This window comes from Rousettus aegyptiacus, unplaced genomic scaffold (assembly GCF_014176215.1).
Source record: "Rousettus aegyptiacus isolate mRouAeg1 unplaced genomic scaffold, mRouAeg1.p scaffold_m13_p_13, whole genome shotgun sequence".
NCBI lineage: Eukaryota > Metazoa > Chordata > Mammalia > Chiroptera > Pteropodidae > Rousettus > Rousettus aegyptiacus.
This window is the reverse complement of record NW_023416288.1, coordinates 80,199,919-80,221,349: the sequence shown is the minus strand read 5'-3', so window position 1 is coordinate 80,221,349 and position 21,431 is coordinate 80,199,919. Positions and strand designations below refer to the sequence as shown.

Below are 21,431 nucleotides of genomic sequence, written 5' to 3'. Positions count from 1 at the left end.
TATTCCACAGCTTAAGGCATGCAAGAAACCTGGAGCCCGGTATTTAATGTGGTCTCTATCCCAGGCATGATCTACCTGCTAACCATATGCATCAAGCCAGGCCACTTACTTTGCCTGGGCATAGGAGCTTGTGGGTCTTGAACAGATGGCAAGACTAAACTGTCCCTTCACATAATTGTTCACTGATATCCATGTGGAATATTAGGTTAAAAAAGTGTTTCCTCCTCTCAGGATGCTCTGGGGCCGGCACCTCTGGTGCCCAGTATCATACCAAGCTGGAGCACCATCCAGGGCTACTTCTGAGGATGATACACCCAAAGGGCAAACTGGGTAGGCACCAGAACCCTGCTAAAGTAAATCTTGTTTTGTAGAGCCAGCCTCTCACTGGCCAGTTCTCACAACCAATCATCCCAAGGGTCAGTCCTTCCCACTGACATGCAGACAGTAACCAAGGCTCAAGTACAGCAGGAAGGCACACACAACCCATACAAGGGATACAACTGAAGCACTTGGCTCAGGTGGCCAAGGAAGACTGCGACACTGGGCCCCACAGGACGTCTACTACATGAGACCACCCTCCTAGCACCAGTAGACATAGCAGTCCTACATAATACATAGGAAAAAAACACAGGAAAGTGGCCAAAATGGTGAGACAATAAAACATGTCCCAATTGAAAGAACAAAACAAAGCTCCATAAAAAGAACTAAACGAACTGGAGAAAAGCAATCTATTAGATGCATAGTTCAAAACTCTGGTTATAAGGATGCTCAATGAACTTGGGAGAAGAGTAGAGGAACTCAGTGGGAACTTTAACAAAGAAATAGAAATCATAAAAATAGAGATAGAAAACATTTTTAAAAACAGTCAGAAGTGAAGAATACTGAAATAAAGAATATATTAGAGGAAATCAATACTAGATTAGATGAAGCAGAGGACCAAATCAGTGATTTAGAGGATAAGACAACAGAAACATCCAACCAGAATAGCCACGAAAAAAGAAAATCTGTAAAATGAGGATAGTTTATGAGGCCTCTGGGACAACATCAAATGTATTAACATTTGCATCATAGGAGCGCCAGAAGGAAAGAGAGAGAAAGAGAAATTGAAAACCAGTTTGAATAAATAATAATGGAAAACTTCTCTACCCTGGCAAAACAAATAGACATACAAGCCCAGGAAGCAAAGAAAGTCCCAAACAAGATGAACTCAAAGAGGCTCACACCAAGACACATCATAATTAAAATGCTAAAGCTTAAAGACAAAGAGAGAATCTTTTTAAAAAAGCAAGAGGAAAGCAATTAGTTACACACAAGGGAGCTTCCATAAGATGGTCAGCTAATTTCTCAACAGAAACTTTGTAGGCCAGGAGGGTTTGGCATGAAATATTCAAGGTGATGAAAAGTAAGACCTGCGACCAAGATTACTCTACCCAGCAAAGCTATTATTTATAATCAAAGGATAAGGAAAGAGCTTCTCAGACAAAAAATAAATAAATAAATAACAAAGTTCATCAATACCAAGCCAGTAGTACAAGAAATGTTAAAAGGACATCTTTAAGAAGAAGAAAAACAAAGATCAAAAATATGAATAATACAATGGCAAAATAACTACAGATCTATCAATAATTACTTCAAATGAAAATGCTCCAATCAAAAGATAGGTGGTTGAATGGATAAGAAAACAAGACCCTTATATATGCTGCCTACCAGAGACTCACTTCCAACCAAAGGCACACACAGACTAAAAATAAAGAGATGGAAAAAGATATTTCATGAAAATAAAAATTTTTTAAAAATTGAGGGCAGCAATACTTATACCGGACAAAATAAACTTTAAAAGAAATGTTGTCACAAGAGACAAAGAAAGACACAGTAATCCTACTTCTGGACATTTACCCAAACAAACCCAAAACACTACTTTGAAGGGATATATGAACCCATATGTTAATTGCAGCATTGTTTACAATAGCCTAGCTATATAGGAAACCTGGGTGTCCCTCAATAGATGAGTAGAAAAAGAAGAGGTGGTATATATATATATATACACACACAATGTATATAACTCAGCCAAAAAGGAGGAGGAAGAGGAGGAGGAGGAGGAGTGCTAGTATGGGATGAGGATCGGATATTCGTCGTCGCGTCTTGACGTCTCTGTCTTATTCTTCTTCTTCTCTTCTTCCTCTCCTCACCTCCATCCTCCTCCTCGACCTCCTCCCCCTCCTCCGATCCCCTCCCCTCCCACTCCCCTCCCCCCGAATCAGAACGGATATCTTGCCATCTGCAATAACAGGGACAGACCTAGAGATATTGTGCTGAGTAAGTAAATCAAACAAAGAAAGACAAATACCATATGATTTCACTTGTATATGGAATCTACATAACAGAAAAACAAACAAAGCAAAAACAAACTCATAGATAAAGAGAACATTTTGATAGTTGCCAGATGGGAAGGGTGTTGAGGAGTTGGTGAAAAAAAGGGGAAAGGATTAAGAAGTACAAATTGGTAGTTGCAAAATAGTCATAGGGTTATAAGTTACAGCATAAGGAATATAGTCAGTAATAATGTAATAACTATGTAAGGTGTCAGAGGGGTACTAGATTGATTGGGGTGATCACTTCGTAAGTTATATAAATGTCTTATCACTATGCTGTACATCTGAAACTAATATAATATTGTATACCAATTATTATTAAATTTTTTAAAATTATTTTTTAAAAAGTGCTTCCTGCTCTAGAAGATTCTCTGGATCACTGAGGAAAAAAAGATTTGTGGCAAAACTTCAAGTCCTGAGGGTATATGTTCATATAGCAGTAAGCTCTCAAGGTGCTTAAGATCAATGATAGGACCATTTGATTTTGGAGAAATTAAATTTAATCTAAATATATCATAATGATTTCTAAGTCCCTCATAGGGTGATATTCTGTTTCATGACTAAACTATGAGTAGCTTCTCTGGAAGCAATATTGTAAATTAGAGGACCTCTCCGTGAAGACAAGGAATGTGGTTGTCTCCATTTATCAAGAGAACCCAATTCCCAACCCAGTGTCTGGTACATAATAGATGCTCCATTAACAGCAAGAAAAATAAAATAATCATTGTTAAAGGACACAACTTTTTTCAATTTGCCTTCTCAAACTAGATATTTTTCTTCTTCGGGGATTTAATTCTGCTGTATCTTTTGCACATTTTCACATTAAATTATAAGTAGATTTTTGTCTAGATTGAAAAATCCCACAAATAGACAAACAGAAACATGTGACACATAAAAGAAGTTCAATAAATGTCTTCTAAGTGAATAACTGAAAAATTATTTAAAAATAATTAACCAGCATTAATATTTATATATATTTATACATCACATATATGTGTGTATATATTATATATTTGCATATAAATATATGCAAATATAATGCATTTTTATTTTGGTTTGTATTCTGAGTCTCTTGGTCAAATTTCTCTTTAGAAGTTTTAAGGCTTCTTAACATTCATTATACATATAATGATATTTTCCCTCTCTCAAGGGAAAAAAAATAAAAATAACAAATTGGGAAAAAAATGAAAATAACAAATTGTGACTTTCTGTTAATTTTCCCAAGACTATCACATCACAATCTGAATGTATGTTTCTAAAAAATAATAAATTTTACTTGATTACAGCAAAAGGATGGAGAATGCTTTCAAAATTCCTCTGAGAGAGATACCTCATCAAAAATTGTATTAACTTAACTGTGGTACATATATACAATGGAATATTACTCAGCTATAAGAAGAGATAAAATACTGCCATTTGCGACAACATGGATGGAACCCAAGATAATCATGCTAAGCAAAATAAGCCAGACAGAAAAAGTTGAAAATCACATGATATCACTTATACATGAGATATAAACCTAAAAGGAAAAAATGAGCAGGACAATCAAACAGACTAATGGACATGGACTATAGGCTAGTGGTTACCAGAGGACTATAGAGTAGTGATTGGGGTGGGGGAGAAGTGAGGAGGTAAATAGGGGTAAAGAGGGTCAAATATAGGGAGGTTGGAGGAGGGCGAAGTGGGTATAGGGGATTAAATATATGGTAGCTGAAGGAAACTGGACTTTGGGTGGTGAACACACAATAGAATATACAGATGTCAAATAATCATGTACACCTGAAAATTTTATGATTGTATTAACCAATGTTACCCCAATAAACTTAATTTAAAAAAAAAATTGTGCTAACTTGCTATTGAAAATTGTTAGTACAGATGAAGAGCAGCATTGCCAAAAACAAACCCTATTGAAATTATAACTGGAAGACTTCACTGTGAATTGTTCTGCCTGTAGAGAGGTTCTAAGAAAAACTGACAACCTCATCTTTTCAGGTAGACACTAGGTTTAAGAAAAGTCTCCGAGCATAGCCCACCAAAGCCAAGGGTCAAATCTGCTCAGTCATTTGCAAAATGATGAACCACACAAGCAGAAGGAGAACCAGTATGAGAATACATAAATGCTGTCACTTATTGTAGTATCTCTGAGTCTTTTAAAATTCTGAAATTTCTTCTTTGTTGCTTCTTTCAGAAGATTAAAAAGTTAGGCTTTTCCTGAAGAACGAAGTCATTCAGATATTAGTAAAAAAGTGATACTGGTGAGCATCACCGTGGAAAAGATTATGGGGCATTCTTCATTCAGGTCTGAAATTATTCATGGCAGAGCTGGAAAGCAAGGAGAAGATGGATTCCATGTCTAACTGTGTGATCTAGGAAAACCTCACCAGTCCCCTTAATGAGAGATTTTCTTATTTATATAACAATGACGTTAGAAATTTAAGATATTGTCAGGCTATAAATTAAACTTCATTCAGTCTTTAAATAGCCACTGAATTCTATTACTGAGCACTGTTCTTAGCACTCAGGAGAATCAACTAACAAAGAAGGTAGAAATTCCAGTCCTTGTGGAGCTCACCTTTTCCAACTTTCTACTTACCCTTATGATACGTAATTCATCAATAAATACATTGTGCATAATGCCATTTTAAAACAATAAAATACAGATCTTCTCAACTCTTAGGTTGTTCCCTCAGTCACCTATTCACTTAATACTCAGACTCTGAGTATTATACTCATACTCAACTACCTGTGGTGGCAGACTCTGGGACAAGTGTTTTCAGGATACTAAGATAAATGTGACACAGTTCTTAACCTTGGGGAGCCAGTTCATTATCTAGGAGGAAAGTTGAAAAGTGGGAGAGTTAGTTAAGACATACAATGATACCTACCACAGGAAACTCAGTAACAGGGGAGAATCATATCCTACTGGGAAACTAAGTGATTTCTGCCAGGAGGTGAGATTTAAGCTGGATCTTTAAAATGGGTAAACTTATAGGGGGGTGGGGTAGGGAATGTAAGAGTAGAAAACAACACAAGAAAAAAATACATAAATATAAGCAAGCACAGAGCATGTTTTGGAAAATGGGGAGGGAAAAAGATCCTTTTGGCTGAGGCAGAGATCAATGGGGCATACTGGGGACATGACAGCCAGGTCAGCCTAGGGAGTTGTTTCTTTATTGTGTAAACTTTGGTGGCTCCCAAGGGTTTTGAACACAGGAATGATATGCTCGCATTCAAGATGACAGTCAATTTGTCTCAGAAAGGCAGAGACTGGAGGGCAGAGAACAGTTTTATCAAGTCCAGTTTTATCAATAACAAGTAAGTGATTCAATTTAACAATAATTGAGTGATGGACTACTGCTTGCTGGGTGCTGCAAAAGAAGCAAAGACAAGCTTGAGCTTTAACTGTTAGAGAATGAAGCTGGAATAAATAAGAGATTTGATACCAACAAAATGTCCAGACAGTAATGAAGACTCCCAACTCCCACCTTTAATAGTGGGAGAAATAGTTGATGGAAAAGAAAAGAGTATTCTCGGAGGACCTAGAGATGTAAAGATATCATCTAAAATCTAATCCAGCAGATTCTAAAGGGACTTGATCTCGAAAAATATGTCTATTATGTTCCAGGTACTGTTCCAGGCACTGAGAAAATAAACAGGTCCCTGCTCTAATGAGTTTACAAGTTAGAAGGGAGACAGACAAAAGACACATAAGCTAAGCAAGAAAATATGTAACAAATCAGGTGGTGCTAAGTGACATCGGGAAAAAAATCAGGTAGACAGAAGAGCCTTTCTAAAGGTGTGATATTTCATTAACCAAGGGCGCAAGCTTGCAGGTGGCTTGGAAATATCCCCTGCATCAAATGAACACCATGTGAGATGAAAGTCTGCCTGGAATGTGGGAAGAGCAATGAGATTGGGGTGAGCAGGGTAAGGGGAATGGTAAGGCAGGAGCTGGAGGCCCAATTATGCAGGGCCTTGTAGTCCAAATTAGGACTTGATTTCATTATGAGCAGGATTGAACCATAGTGGATTGTGGGGGGAAAAAAACAGAGATTTGTAGCTGTTGTGTGCTGTTTATGCTCCACCTAAAATAACGCCTGACACATAGCAGATATTTAATTAATATTTGTCAAATAAATGATCATTTGGGATGCTATATAGAGAATAGATTGTAGATGGCAAGGAAAGCAGGAAACTGGTTAGGAATCAAGCACATGTCAAGAGATCATGGTAGCTTAGATAGGAGCAGTCATGCTGGATAGAGGGAGTGAGAGGAAAGAAGAGCGATTTGCTAAAACTTAGATTTCGGTGAAAAAGAGAGAAATCAGGGAACTCAAAGGCATTTGGCCTGAGCAACTAGAATGACAGAGATGGAGGACATTAGAGGAGAAGGAGGTTTGACGAACGAAAATTGGCAAGGTGTTGCACATATAAATTTAAGAGAAGATGCATTTAAGGGAAGATGCTGTCAGTGGCATATTCAAGTCTGATGTTCTGGGAATGAGTCAATACTGGTGACATCAACTTGGGATCATCAGCATGAAGGCAGTATTTGAGACCAAACACAGGGATATAGGTAAGAAGAGAAGAGATCTGAAAGTGAAGCCCTGCAGAATTCCATCATTTAGAGGTCAAAATTCAGTAAAGGTCCATAGGGGCCATCAAGAAAGCCTAATAAAGAGAATCTGGGAGGCAACAGGAACACAAGGCGATTCTGGGGTCCTAGAAGCCAGGAGCTTGAGAAAGAGGAAGTGGTATGCAATGTGAAGTGTTGCTGAGGACAGAAAACTGACCTTGTGCTCAATGAGACAGAGACCACTGGTGATCATCATAGGAACAATGGAAAAGAGGGGTAGGAACAGGAGCCTTGGTGGGGTGGAAGGAGAGATGAGGCAGGAACACAAAGGGACCTTAAAATGAACCGATACTGTTCTGAATTCAGGCTGCAGACAAGTATTTTTTATTTACTTATTTTTCATAATTGGCATATATGCTAAACATATTCTTTGTCTAAATCAAACATTACATGATAAAAAGTGTCTTTACAAGCTGAGATGAAGAGAGTAGAGAAAGCCAGTGTAAAAATATTTTCGAGGTGTGTTCCATAAAAAGAAACAAAACCGTGGCAGGTGTGGAGTCAGGGAATCTGTAAAGAGTAATATAGTTCATTTGCGTGCCAACAGTTTCCCTCTCGTTTTCTCATTTACATACAGTTCCTGTGCCTATTCAAGGACAGAGGCAACACCAAAAGAGAGGAGAGAAAATGTGAGCAAAACTCTCAAAACTATTCTTTTCTCAACTTCAAGAAGTTCATTTTCACAAAAATAACTTGTGCTCTAACAAGAGGGAAAAAAACTTGTTAAGTAGTTTTAAGTTTTGATTGTAAAAGGAATTATGAATAACAGTAAAGAAAAAGAGAAATCCTTTGAATGATAAAAAATCTATCGATATGTTCTGTAGTTTTCTTCATCTGGTCAGTGTATTACGGAAAGGAAGATGACAAACGGCTGATGGATTCCATTAGCTCCCATACTAACAGCAGGCAAGCAAGGTCAACTGCTTAATTCTAGTCTCCCTACCTTTTTTTACTCTCTTAACCTGAATATCTAAATTTCAATAATCTGCAGGACTCAGATTTTTGTTTCTCAAACTGCTGTGACTTTAACCCTGAAAGCAAATGCAGGGATCATTTGTGCAAGTTAAGTGGGTATCAGTTTAAGGGTGACATGATTAAATTACAATCCTGGGCCATGAATGTAAATTTTGGTCTTTTTTCCCCTTCTTTGCATACATGATATTTCCCTGACATCTGTGTAACACAAATAGAACTAGAAAGTGTGGAAAGGAAAATCTGTTCCACTAAATATATAAAAAGGGACCTTAAACGAAGTCTCCATGATAGCATTCTTTATCATGGGCACAGATGGCACCTTTTTCCAGCTCTTTCCACTGGCCCCCACCCCAAAACCACGTTAAGTTCTATCTACTGAATTCTCTCAAAAATATTGCAGTGCAGTAGATACCTGATAACATCAGAATATCCTCTCTATACACTACATCATTATTTCCCAGTCCTCTATGAACTTTGGACCAATAAATCAGGAAAAGTATGGTTCTGAATTAATAATGTGAACATCACACATGACTTGTTGCTATGGAAAGCCAGATGTTTTTCCCAGTGACCTGGGAGCTTAATGGCCTTTATGTTATCTTGCCAATAAGCAGGGATATCCTGCTCCTGCCACTTATTTTCACTATAGTGCTCTGGTCACAGAACATGACAATAACTTGCCAATACCCACACATCCAAACATTTTGATATGGGATAATAAATCATCTATATGCTGCTTTGTTACCTCAAGTATTTAAAGAGATTTTAAGACACAAACATCTGGTGGTCAGAAAGTCTGTGAGAAATATATGTCTACTATAAACAGAATCATCAGATGAACCAGTCTGCCTGTAAACCTCATATCTAAACTTGAGAAGCAATGCTCATGAAGAATATAGAAAAGGTTGAGACAAGTAGGAAGGTTATGACTCCTGCATTTGCATTTAGTGGGGTTGGGTGGTGATGGGTGGGTAGTCATATTAGTGACATATGTTTTATGGATGTGACAGGAGGTTGACAGAGATAAGGAAGGGGGAAAAAAGAGGAAAGTGAGGAAGCAGAAAGAAATGGAAAGGGACATTTTTGGATAAATTTCAGGGAACACTTTTGACTTCAAGTTATTCAGTTTTGAAACATACCCATGGTGAGAATGAAACACACTCATGGTGAGAATAAAAGCTTTACTTGGAAACTTGACTATCAAACTCTAAAATTCTAAAATTTGATATAGGAATTGGGAATTGTATACTTTTGGGAACAGGAAATGAAACAAACTTTTTCCTTTAATGTAGAAATCTAGTTTTACAAATAAGAAAAAATTACTATATTTATAAAGAATAGTATTAACAGAGACTCAAAGAAATAATTAGATAACCCAGGAGTGGCAGCTGACACATAGCCTTAAGTAGTTCTACTGTATATATATATATAGCCAAGTTAAATTATCACTCCTATTTTTTGTCCTCCATTTGGTTCAGTTGAATAAACCAATAACAATAATCACAGAATCATGGTGTTAGAAGTGACCTTTGGGATTACCTGGTTCAACTTGTTATTTATAAAGAAGGAATTAAACCTCAGAGAGGAAGAGTGACTCGAAAAAAAAAAGCCACACTGAAACTTTCACTCTGTTTTCTCTAAAAAGCCATGAACATCAAACATGCCCAGGGCTGCATTACAGAAAGGATACCTGGGTATTGAATTTCATGGTTTCCTAATGGTCACCTGCCCTGTATTTTTAATATGGAAAGGGAGGAGATGAGGGCAGAGAAGAAGGGGTTGCTCTGTCTGTACGTCACGCCTGTTAACACAACTGTTGGGCAACTCTGTCAGAGTGGGCTGACCAGGAATGAGGGCTGTCTCTGGTCGAATTATCAGGTTGTTTCAGAAGCACTTAAAGAGGAGAAAGGCAGGAGGGAGTTCACTCTTACTGCCTAAGTGCAGTTTAGAGGACAGAGTGCTTGGGCCAAACAAATTTCCTTCTAAGGCCACAGCAAGACAGAGCAGTTATCAGATCAATTTTGTCAAAATGGGCAATATAGGTCATTAGGGTTAAAAATAAAGGACCCAAACCTGCAGAATTTCAACATGTAGTCTACCTCATTTTCTACTGAGGATGGGGTGTAGCCTCTCTTGAAGGCAGTGAAGTAGAAGGCCTGGATTTCAGTTATGGCTTGCCAGTGCTCCTCAGCATTTTACATAACCTCTCTGGTTTACCCATCTGACTAACGAGAGAAGAATTCTTATCCACCTCCTGCCTAAACAAATAGGTGGTATTTTTTATGACCTAAAATCCACTCAATCGACATTCCTAAGAAAATACACTATGGATTGGGCAAAGTTCAAAGTGCTGGAGAGATAAATTTAATAGTGTCCTTGTCCTCAAGACACTCATACCATGTGTAAGACAAGAGGGCTGTGGCCCATTCACAACTTCTATAACTGCAATATGATAAGTGCTGTCTTAATGGTATAGTTTAAAGGACTGTGGGAAAGCAAGAGAGGGAGTGATTCATTATTCCTGGCAGGATGTTATTTTGATTGTAACTTAAAAAAAAAAACTAGCACACTATTATGAAAAATTATGTGGATAAGCATAAACCAATGATCAAATATTTCAACTATCCCTAAATTGCACAAATTACTATAAATAGATGAAAACACTTTGCTTGCTTGTTTAGAATAATTGTTGCCTCACTCATTTTTATAACAAGTAACAGTGCTAGCAAGTTTTATAAGCAATACCAAATTATATCAGGGAAAGTAAGTCAGACACTATTGTCAACTACTGTGTAGGACGAAACAGCTACCTAGAGTCCTTCATTCAAAACAAAACAAAAGTCATTGGAAATGAGTTACATTCTCGATTATTCACAAAAGACAAGACTAGAATAGATAACTAATCTACAATTAAAGAGATAACCTGTTATCCTATTAATTACAGCATTCTTCTCTCTTCCCCAAGCCCAACAAAATATTTTGCTATATTGGATAAAAAAAAAAAAAAAGACCTTGAAGAAACTACAGAAATCAACTAGTCCAACTTATTCATTTTACAAGTAAGTGAGGGATGGCAAATGGAGGCTCGTCTTCCCATTATCACATCTGATCTTTTAGCATTTCCTATATCAATAATCATAACCAATGTAAGCATCATAAAAGGTAAAGCTTAAAGTTATTTTTAAAACATTCATCTTGAAAAGCCAGAGGTGTAAACAGAATCAAATGATGCTCTGCAAACAGATACAGCAGCTGCAGTCCCTCTATACTAATTCATTGATAGGTGGTTCTGGATAAGAATATGATATTCCTACCAAGTCAATAATGTCACAATCTAAACAAACTTAGGCAATTTGCCTTCATGAAATAACTACCCCAGACAAAATTGAACTGTCATTACATAAAGCTGTCAACTGCACTAGATTAGGATTCCAGAATTAGTCAGATCATGGTTTATTAAATTAAACACTTCGAAGTCCTATAGATCTAGGAATTAAAATAGTACTATATTTTTCCAATGCCACATTGCAGAGGAAACAGAAAGAAAGGGCATCAGGGCATTCTATCACACTCTATTTGTCTACCACACATCATACCAGTGTAGACATGTTGACTGTAATCTCTTCTTAGTGGACAATACATTTTCAAAATGAATCCCGGATCTAGAATGAATTACCCAAACAGCCAAAGCCGGAGCTAGTCCACTGATGAGAAATACAGATTGGCCACCTGCTTTGAACTAGACACTGCTGTGTTTTTAAAGGCTGGCCTTTTCAGGTAGGGCATCTGCCCTCCTAAATAACGCTTAAATCCCAGGGAAAGAGAGAAGATGCCTCTCTTAGTCTTGGAACTAGGCCCTTCTTCTATATTTATTTCTGCTAAAGAGAGCCTTGTTTTATTTTCAAAGAGAAAAAATTAAAACATAGGGAGAATTGCATCACTGGAGATCCCAAGAAAAGTAAGCAGAAAACTAAAGCAAAGCTAAATAATATCTTCAGCAACTAGGAAAATACACCCGTGCTATCTGGTGTGGACCCAATGCAGACTGGTGCACGCTGTGCCGGGAACGACAGGAAGCTGGGCATTTCTATAGCCTGTGTCCCTGCCAGCTTCCCCCAAGTGCTGAAATTCGGCAGGGAAGTTATGGTGCTTAGCCTCTGAATGCAAGACGGACAGACCGCACTTTGCAAATGGGCCAAAGTAACTGGGACATCAAAGCCGCAGAGCAATCAATCAGAAGGCACTGGAGGAGGGTGGAACGGAGGGGTCACATTGTTCGAGCTCCCAGATTTTGCTGTATTGTCACAGCCTGGGAATGTGGGAGTAGGAGAAAGCTCATCTCCTGGCAAAAAGGGACCAGACTCGTTTTCCCCTGAGGCTTCCTTCCCGCCAGTGTACAAGTCACAAGTGACAGGACGAGCTGCTCCTGCTAAAACTTGGGCGGCAGGCTCGGTTGAGCGTCGCAGCCGCCCTGGGACAGAGAGTCTCTAGAGGAGCACCCATGTAGCATATCTTTGCTCCTGTCACTACCCAGGGGACCAAGGGCCTGATCCGCCACGCACCAGCTGAGCAAACACCCGCGAGCTCGTGCGAGGCCTGTGGGCTCTCCCTCCGCTAGCCGTGGGCATTGCTTGGGACACAATCGTCTAAAAAGGAGCCCAAAGCAAAACGCTTTGGTTCATAAGTGGTGGGTGTGGGCTGGTAAGGGGGATTACGTAGGTCTCTCCGCCCCCTCCCCTGACACCTCTTCATCACTGGGAGGGCGCTAGGGTGGGGGAGGCGCCACGAACTCTCTAGGGGGGTTCTTTGTTTCTCTCCGAGCCTCACAGAAGGGCCGGATGTGCTTGATGTAACCGAGCCGGAGTCATCACCCGGGGATGCTTGCCGGCCCCGGCGGCTGCGCGCCCCAAGCTGACAATTGAACCTCTCGGGAAGAGCGAGAGGGTAGGGAGGAGGGTGGATCTCGGGTCCTGGGAAGGAAGGGCCCTGCCGGGCCACCGAAGAAGCCCGGAAGCCGCCCAGAGAAGGGAGAGGGAAGGGGCGGCAGGCAGAGTTCCCGCACGGCGCCCGCTTACCTTGTCAGCCCCGGCCTGGGCACAGATCATGCTCCCATCAGCACGCAGATTAGAGCCAGGGGGCGCAAGTGCCCTGCAGGGCGCGCCGGCAGCCGGGGACCTGCCGGGGACCTGCCGGGAGTACTCGGGTGTCCAGCCGTTCTTGCCGCGCTTCGGGTTCCGGGGACAAGCGGTGGCTAGAGCCAGGGCGAAGCGGCGCTCGCGAATCAGTATGTGAGCGAGAAGGCGGGTTGGGTCAGAGACGCACCGTATTGCAGCTCCAACAACAGCGCCTGATGCACTGTAACGCAGCACACTTCATCGCTTTATCCTCCTACCCGCATCCCCTCCCTCCTAGCCTGCTCCTCTCTGGGTACCAGACTCCGGAACCAACCACAAGCCGGGCTCGCTCTCTTTAGCGCTGCCCCGCCCTGCAGCTTCTCCTCACCCCACTCCCCGCCCCCATCGTAAATATATATTGATTCTTGTTACCGCCAGCCCCATCCTTCCGACTCCCAGCACGAGTACTGGGTATATCCAGCACCAGGACCGGCCCATCGGTCCTTTTGTGTATCTGCTAACAGTGTATTCAAAAAGGATGTGGTACAGACACCCCAGTAGGTACTCTAAGGCAGGTGTTCTTGGCCTCTATTGTATACACTTTACCTGTCTATTTATATATAGTTATGAACACTCACAAACACGCTTCCAGGAACCGCCCAGTATTTGCACCACAAACACATAAAACAGACATCGTAATTAGAAATGCAAAGGCTGAAAATCTGCCCTGAAAATCTATCATTTGGCAAGCATAGCTTTCAAGCTGGGTTTTATATTGAACTGCATACAGTATCAGAATGCTGGAACTGGAAGGAAGTAAAAGCTAAACTCCTCCTCGTGCAGCCAACCGAGATGAAAAGATAACTGAAATGCTGATCACTGATGGTTGCCTGCTACTCCATATATGTAAATCTAAGTGCATTTGGCCTATACTTGGCCCGTATGTGTTCAAATAATATGCAGTGGTTTTGAGCGCATCACCATAATCTGTGATTCCATGACCTAATTGCATTCTTTACAATTCTGATTTATTTTTTCCCATTCTCCTGCCCAGCATCTCCTACATAAGACAATTTTCACACCTAATAAGTATTTTCCATACCCCCAATTGCAGTCCTCCTCCAGAAAAAAAGAAAGGATTGGCCTTGACTCCAGACTCCTTATTGAAGACCAGAGTGCAGACCTCCCGAAACCATGTCTCCTTCTTCACTTAAACCCCCAAACGCTGTAAGATGGGCTGCTTTTCAGTGAATCTTATTTCACCGACCAGCCTCTTGGCTATGATTTCTCTCTCACAGCCAGAAATTACCAGAAGTGGAAAGCTTGGAATATGTGTAGGCAGCTTCACCAGCTGTACCCTTTTCTCTCAGGAGGCAGGGGAGGCACACAACATCAAGATCTTCCTTTTCCTCATTCCACTGGGGGTGAAGGCCTCCACCTTTCCTGATAGGACACCTCCTTGCTGATGCCTTTAGCCCTCCAGGTCAGAGCTCAAAGGGGGCCACTTTTCAAACCTTGGCTAAGGATCCATGCAGAAAGCAGGGTGCATGTTTCTCTGGAACATTTTATACTCCAATTAGTATCCTCTCCTATATGAGGAAAACCTTCCAAGAACAGACTAGGGAAGGCAGCAACTGTAAACAGTAACTGTAAACATCAACCAATTATGTGAGGTTTCTGACCAGAAATTTGAACAAAACAAACCTTTGTGACAAACCAGCATCCATAGCTGGTCTGAGCATAATATCACCAGACCACAGTAAAGGATCATTCTTTCCTTCAATTCATTGCAAGGATGTTCATCTCAGTATTTTCATAATCCAGCATCAACTTGACTTAAAGATATTTCTCTTTGTTCTGTCATGGTGATAACTTGACAAGTGAACATCTCTCATAAAGATTATTGATTTAAGAATTCTGAGATGAGCTTTTATTTTCCCCTGGAGTGTGTCTTTTTTAATTCTGAAGACAAAAGATATGAAAGCAGAAGTACACAAGGTTTTACATTTTAACATGTTAAGTAGATAAAGAAACTCTTAGCAACTTCTACAAGACTAAGTGCAGTGGCAACATACACACCAGCTTATTGTCTTGTTTATTCCTCACACACACATTGTCTTGTATATCCCTCTCAATCCCACTACAGTCTGAGTAGCATCATCTGATTTTATAGAGGAGAAAACCAAGGTACATAGGGTTCTATAATTTTCTTAAGGTCTCATTGCCAGCAGAAGACTTCAGCTGCCCTAACCTTGAAATGAGATATATTTGGTGGAGAAATAAAAAGACTTGCCATGAATTTTAAAGCCATCCATCTATGAATCATATTTATTAAGCTCCAAATACACTCCAAATACCATTATAAATACAATAATAATAAGTCACAGTTCCAATATCTTTAAAAATACGAATCTTATATAATGACATAAGATATCGAAAGCATTTTGAAAAGTATATACAGATGCTAGGTATTAACATGATGCTGATGCAACCTTTGTTTCCACTTTTTGTGAATCAGGGTTTGATGGGACACAAGGAGGGACTGGTATGCAGTCCACATGCACATAAAGACAACCAGAGCACCATTCTCAAGCAGCACCTACAATGCTGAGAAAGCTATGATTTCTCCTTCAGGAAGAGATCTTCACCATAGTGTTAGAAATGAACGCCTTTTAACTCAGGACAGAGTTGTTGTAGTCTCAGCTCAGTCCTTAGCTAAAAGGCATTCACAGTGTCAATTTTTTACACAGTCTCTCTCCTCAGGACACACTGTAGCCAGTGATAAAAAAAAATTATCATTTGAGGACACCTTAGGTCCTAAGGCTTAAGATTACTAACTCAGAGTCCAGGATAGACATCTTCGGTGAGCTGAGCAAGTTACCTAGAGAAACCTGAACTTCCTCAGATGAAAGAAAAGGATTTTATATACCTCAAGCAGAGGCTGAGCTTACATGAAAGAGCTCATGGGACTTTCTATGTGAATTTATTCACTCATTCAATATGTTTTTCAATGTGCTAATTTCTCAGATGCAACCTTGAAGAAGACAGTCTCTGACTTCATGGAGATCAAAGCTGAGAGTACTAAAACCTCTAATTAAACAAGCCAGCACTACATATTTGATAGATGAGGTGGTAGGTAAAAATGGAGTGCCCATCATCACATATTACAAAGGTCCTAATTCAGACCTAGGTTGAAAGAGTGAGGGTTGGGGTCCAAGGGCAGACTGTTTCGTCATTGGTGGTGCCCGAATTGAGAATTAAAGGATCAGTAAGAGTTGCAGATGAAGGAGGTGAAAGAAAAGCATACCAAATTAATGTGACATAGAAGATAGGCAGAGAAGTATATAACATATACAAGAAAATGTCAGTCTGATTGAAATGCAGACAAATGTATAAGTATATAGCAGTGTCTTATTGTGCATTTTCCTAATGACTAGAAAAAAATGAGTTTATTTTCCATTTTTAATGAAGTATTTATTCAAAGATTTTGTCCATTTTTAAATGGGTTGTTTCTTTTAATATTGTTAGGTTTTGAGAGTTAGTATGTTTTAGATACAAGTTCTTTGTAACACACGTGATTTTTAAATATTTTCCCTCAGTCTTTGGCTTGTCTTTTTATTCTCTTGGTAATTTATTTCACAGGGCAAAGTTTCTAAAGTTGATAGAGTTCAATTTTATAAACTTTATTTTATGAATCATGCTTTTAATATCATATCTAACAACTATTTCACTAACCCAAAGTTAAAAAGAGTTTGTTTGTTTATTTGTTTTGATGACTTTTATCGTTTTACATCTCACACTTAAGTCTTTGTTCCATTTGAAATTATTATTATTTTATAGCTGTGAAGTATGGATCATGGATTTTGTTTCTGCATATGAATGTTCAATTATTCTAGCACTATATATTAAAAAGATGATTGAATTACCTTGCAACTTTTCAGAAGTAAATTGACCACATAGGTCTCTTTCTGGATTCTTGATTCTGTAGCACTAATTTGTTTTTCATTCCTTTTGCCAAGATTACACTATTTTAATCACATATATTTATATTTGGGTTATTTTCATATCTTTGCCTTTCCACATGAACTTAAAAATTAGTTTACCCATATCTACAAAAAGTTTCTGTTAGGGTTTTGATTTCTATTGTGCTAAATTTATACCTCCATTTCAGAAGAACTTACATTTTAACAATCTTCCTACTTCTTACAGTGTTCCAATCTATAAATATGTTTTATCTTTGCATTTATTTAGATTTTCTTTGATTTATTCTGTCGATATTTGTGGGTTTTAGCATACAGATTCTACACATTTACTGTGAGATGTAAACTGAAATTTTTCATTTTTTTTTGGTACTACTGTGAAAGATATTGATTTTACTTTTGAATTTCACTTGTATTTAAATGTATCTAAAATTCGTTTTAATCAGTTATGGACATGCAGGCATACAACGCAAAAATGATTATCATGAAGGAAGAAATTCAGAAATCCTTAGAAACAGAAAGCATGACATGCCACACAATACCACATGGAGAAGCACCTGGGTCAGTCAGGAGGTAGTAGGGACAAAGGGAGAACATGGCCCAAAGCCTCTATTTTGTTCTCTGCGGGAAGTAATGGAGGGTGCAGAATATGCAAGAGTGGACAAATTTAGGATTAGATAGTTTGAATAATTTTAGTAGACTCGGGGCTATAGGGGTAGTCTAGATTTGTTCTGTACCTTGCCCTAGGATGAGTTAGAGGTGAGGAAATATTGGTTTAGTGTGAGAGAGTTAGATAAAAGAAGTGGTTAGCAGGTATAAACGCAGGATTAGTGGTTTGTATATAAAAGCTGTGCTTATAAGGAGATTTTTTGCTATCTCTAGGAATTATCTAGTCCTAGGAGGGGCAATCATTTTCCAGACAGTGAGGCCCCTAAGATTTCAAAATATCTTAAAATACAGGAAATTAAAAAAAAAACAAAACAAAAAACCATGATTAATACAAACTTGGTCATTGCTAGAACAGAAAAAAAAATCTCTTTTTTAATATATTGATCTTATCTCCTGTGATCTTGCTAAACTCATTTATTAGTTCTAGAAGCTTTTGTGTAAAAATCTTGAAATTTTCAATGTAGACATTTATGTCTGTTATTAGAGTTTTTTTTCTTCTTTTTCAACCTGTATTTCCTTTGTTTTATTTTCTTTTGTATTATCTCACTAGCTCTCTTTTCTATTTCTTGCATATATTTAATTCTATTAATTCAATAATTTATTTGTTGAGCTTCAGTGTAAAGGTTAAAAATACTTAAAGAGCATATAAACTTGTGATCGAGCTAAATATATAAGTACAATATGATATAAGTGCTAAGATAAGTTGGCAGTGTGACAGAAATGAGTATGCTAATTATGCTTGGGGAAGCTAGAGAAGCCTCCAGTAGCAGGGTTTTAAATGAAGAAAAAGAGTTTATTGCATGGCCAAGAGGGGAATACATTCTAAGAAGAAAAAACAGCATATGTGAAAGGGCAGAAAGACTGAATGAATAAAATATACTTCAGAAATGGTGAAGACTTCTATTTAACTGGAACAAAGGGAGAGAGGGGCATCAAAGATCAATAAAAAGAAATGTGTGGAACAGATTATGGTGAGCCAAACATGCCCTGTTCCAAATTTTAGAATTATTTCTGCAAGTAATAGAGAATATAAAGATGTTTAAAGCCAGGAAGTAAAACAACAGGATTTGTCATTTAAATATATAGCAAGCAAAGTCTACAGTGTGACTGAAAATTTATAACAATCTTAGACTATTTAGGTATGTTGATAAAAGAAGTGTCAGGTTAGAATGGCAGCTGACTCATTTGCCCTTACCCACTTTTCCTTCAAAATACATTTTAGTCTATGGCTATGCCACCCTGAACAAGCCCTATCCTGTCTGATCTCAGAAGCTAAGCAGGGTCGGGCCTGGTTAGTACTTGGATAGGAGACCATGTAGAAAGACCAGGTGCTGTAGGTGTAAAAAAATAATAATAATAAGGGGTTGTAAGCTGACAAAGTCCTTGCAATCCGTGAAGTCAACCAAGTGTTTCCTCGCCTAAATATATATATATATATATATATTTATATATATATTTATATTTATATTTATATATATACTTTTTAAAAAACATAAGACAAAGAAAAGTGCCAGACCATTATTGATTATGTGTGTTTATCAACAATGTATCACATTCCAGAAGGATTTTTTACTAATTAAAGACTCATTTAGGCTTTGAAACACAGCCAGACATATTAAAGAAAAAAAAAAAAAACAGCAGAAGAAACAAATATCACTAGTTCCCTTTCCACATAAATGCAAAGCCTTCATTTAAGTGAAGTAGAGGATAGTGGTGAGAGTATGGACTCAAGTTAATGACCTCGGTTTAAAAACGTAGTTCTACCATTTACTTCTTCTGTGTTCTTAAAAAATATTGCTTAAATTCAATTTTCTTCTGTATAAAGTTGATTTATTAATATTAATAATATTTACCATAAAAATTGTTGATGTTTAAGTGGGATAACAAATGCAAAGTACATAGCATTGTGCATGGTAGCATCCAGTATTCCTTACTTTGTGCCATCATTAATGTTCTGTCTATAAATCCACTTGGAAATTCCAACATGCTATAATGTGAGACTAAATTTAAGTATTGGACAAAAATTAGATATTCAGGAGACCAAAAAAAAATGGCATAGATGATAGGGGCTCTGTTCATCCCTCTGGCAACAAAATCGAAGTTGTGATGGAAACAAGGAGGCAGCAAGGAAAATCATCTAGGATCTAGATGAAGCCATACAACTAGGGAGAAATATAAGAAATCACTCTGCAACGGCAGAAGGTAGGATGGGGTGAGGACACAGAGCTGCCCAGTCTCAAGCAGCAGAATGAGACAGAAGCTGTGGCAGTGGCAATGGCAGAAGCCTCTTAAAGGGGCCACGTCCATGAGCAGATTTTCATGGTGACAGGCCTGCTTGCTCTGAGCACAAGTGCTGATTCAGCTGCGTGTAGGGGACACCAAAGACTTACAGGAAGACATTGTCAGAGCAAGGGCCAAGGTGAGACATGCTCTGTATAGAAGTGCTGGCAATATGTATTGTTCCCTGTTGAGCTCTACCTCATATACCAGGCCACCAGACACAGAGATGCCATAGATGTAAAGTCATCAAACTGGACAACAGAGGTTGCTCTGCCCAGAGGATTTCCTAAAGCCTCGCCTCCCCCAACTTGCAGCCCCTCCCAAGCCACATCCAGGTATAGCCTCAGCAAGACAGATGCTCCATGTTGAGCAGCACTTAGACTCACACTGGAGAAAGCCGGCCTAGGTTTCTGGTGTACTCTTTTGAGGAAACTATAAGCACAGCATCTGTGGATTGCTTGTTGAATCTTAACAGTTGGCCCCAGAAGGATAGAGTCTTGGGCTAAGTTTGGCCTACAGCCAAACCCCTTTCAGGCCAGTGCCACTGGACGGACACCTACTTCATAAATCCACACTAATAAGACTGAGAAACTTAGGAGTTTTGCTTAGTACATAGAAATAGACACGAAAAGACAGACAAAATGGGAAGACAAAGAAGCAGAAACCATATGAGAGAACAAAACAGAGATCCAGATATAATGGAGTCAAGTAATCTAACACATGCAGAGTTCAAAACACTGGTTATAAAGATGCTCAATGAACTTTTGGTTAAATTCAGCGAGAACTTCAACAAAGAGATAAAAAAAAAAACATAAAAATGGAAATGGAATTTGTAAAAGGGAACCAGTCTGAAATGAAGAATACATTATCCAAGATGAGAAGTATATCAAATGGAATAAACAAAGGAATAAACAAAGTGAATAAAGAAGAGGATCAAATGTTCTATCTAGAGGACAGGAAAGCCAAGAACACACAAGCAGAATGGCAAGAAATAAGATGTCAAGACTATAAAAATAATTTAAGGAGCATATAAGACACTCCTAAGGGTCCAAATATCCATCTGATTGGCATACCTGAAGAAAATCAAGATGTCGAACAGCTATTTGAAGAAATAATGATGGAAAAATTCCCTAACCTAGTTTTAAAAAAATGGACGTAAAACCCAAGGAAGCTCGGAGAATTCCAAAAATCAGAGATCCAAAGAGGCCGACACCAAGACGTATCATAAGTAAAAGGCCAAAGTTTTAATGCAAAGAAAGAATATGAAAAGCAGCAAGAGAAAAACAGAAACTTACTTATAAGAGAACACTCATAAAACTGGCAGCTGATTTCTCAAAAGAACCTATGCAAGACAGAAGGGCTTGACAAAAATTCCACAAGATGAAGACCCAGAATCTACAACCAA

General features: G+C 38.7%; 1 protein-coding gene and 1 pseudogene across 4 annotated transcripts in view; one reads left to right on the top strand and one right to left on the bottom strand.

Annotated features, from left to right (window-relative positions):
• The window catches only part of HECW1 (HECT, C2 and WW domain containing E3 ubiquitin protein ligase 1), a 455,900-nt gene extending 441,674 nt beyond the window's left edge, over positions 1–14,226 (bottom strand). For 2 of the 4 annotated variants that reach the window (XM_016118947.2, XM_016118946.2), the window contains exon 1: positions 13,059–13,436. Coding sequence is in view for 2 of the 4 variants with exons in the window: in XM_016118946.2 (XP_015974432.2) it covers positions 13,059–13,088 (30 nt within the window). In the remaining 2 variants the exon portion in view is untranslated. Of the gene's footprint in view, positions 1–13,058; positions 13,438–14,199 lie in introns of those variants that run through there. The other 2 variants (XM_036231048.1, XM_016118948.2) reach the window with 2 other exon arrangements.
• Positions 14,227–18,967: 4,741 nt separating this feature from the next.
• LOC118611215 lies at positions 18,968–19,086 on the top strand (annotated as a pseudogene).
• The last annotated feature ends 2,345 nt before the right edge of the window (positions 19,087–21,431 follow it).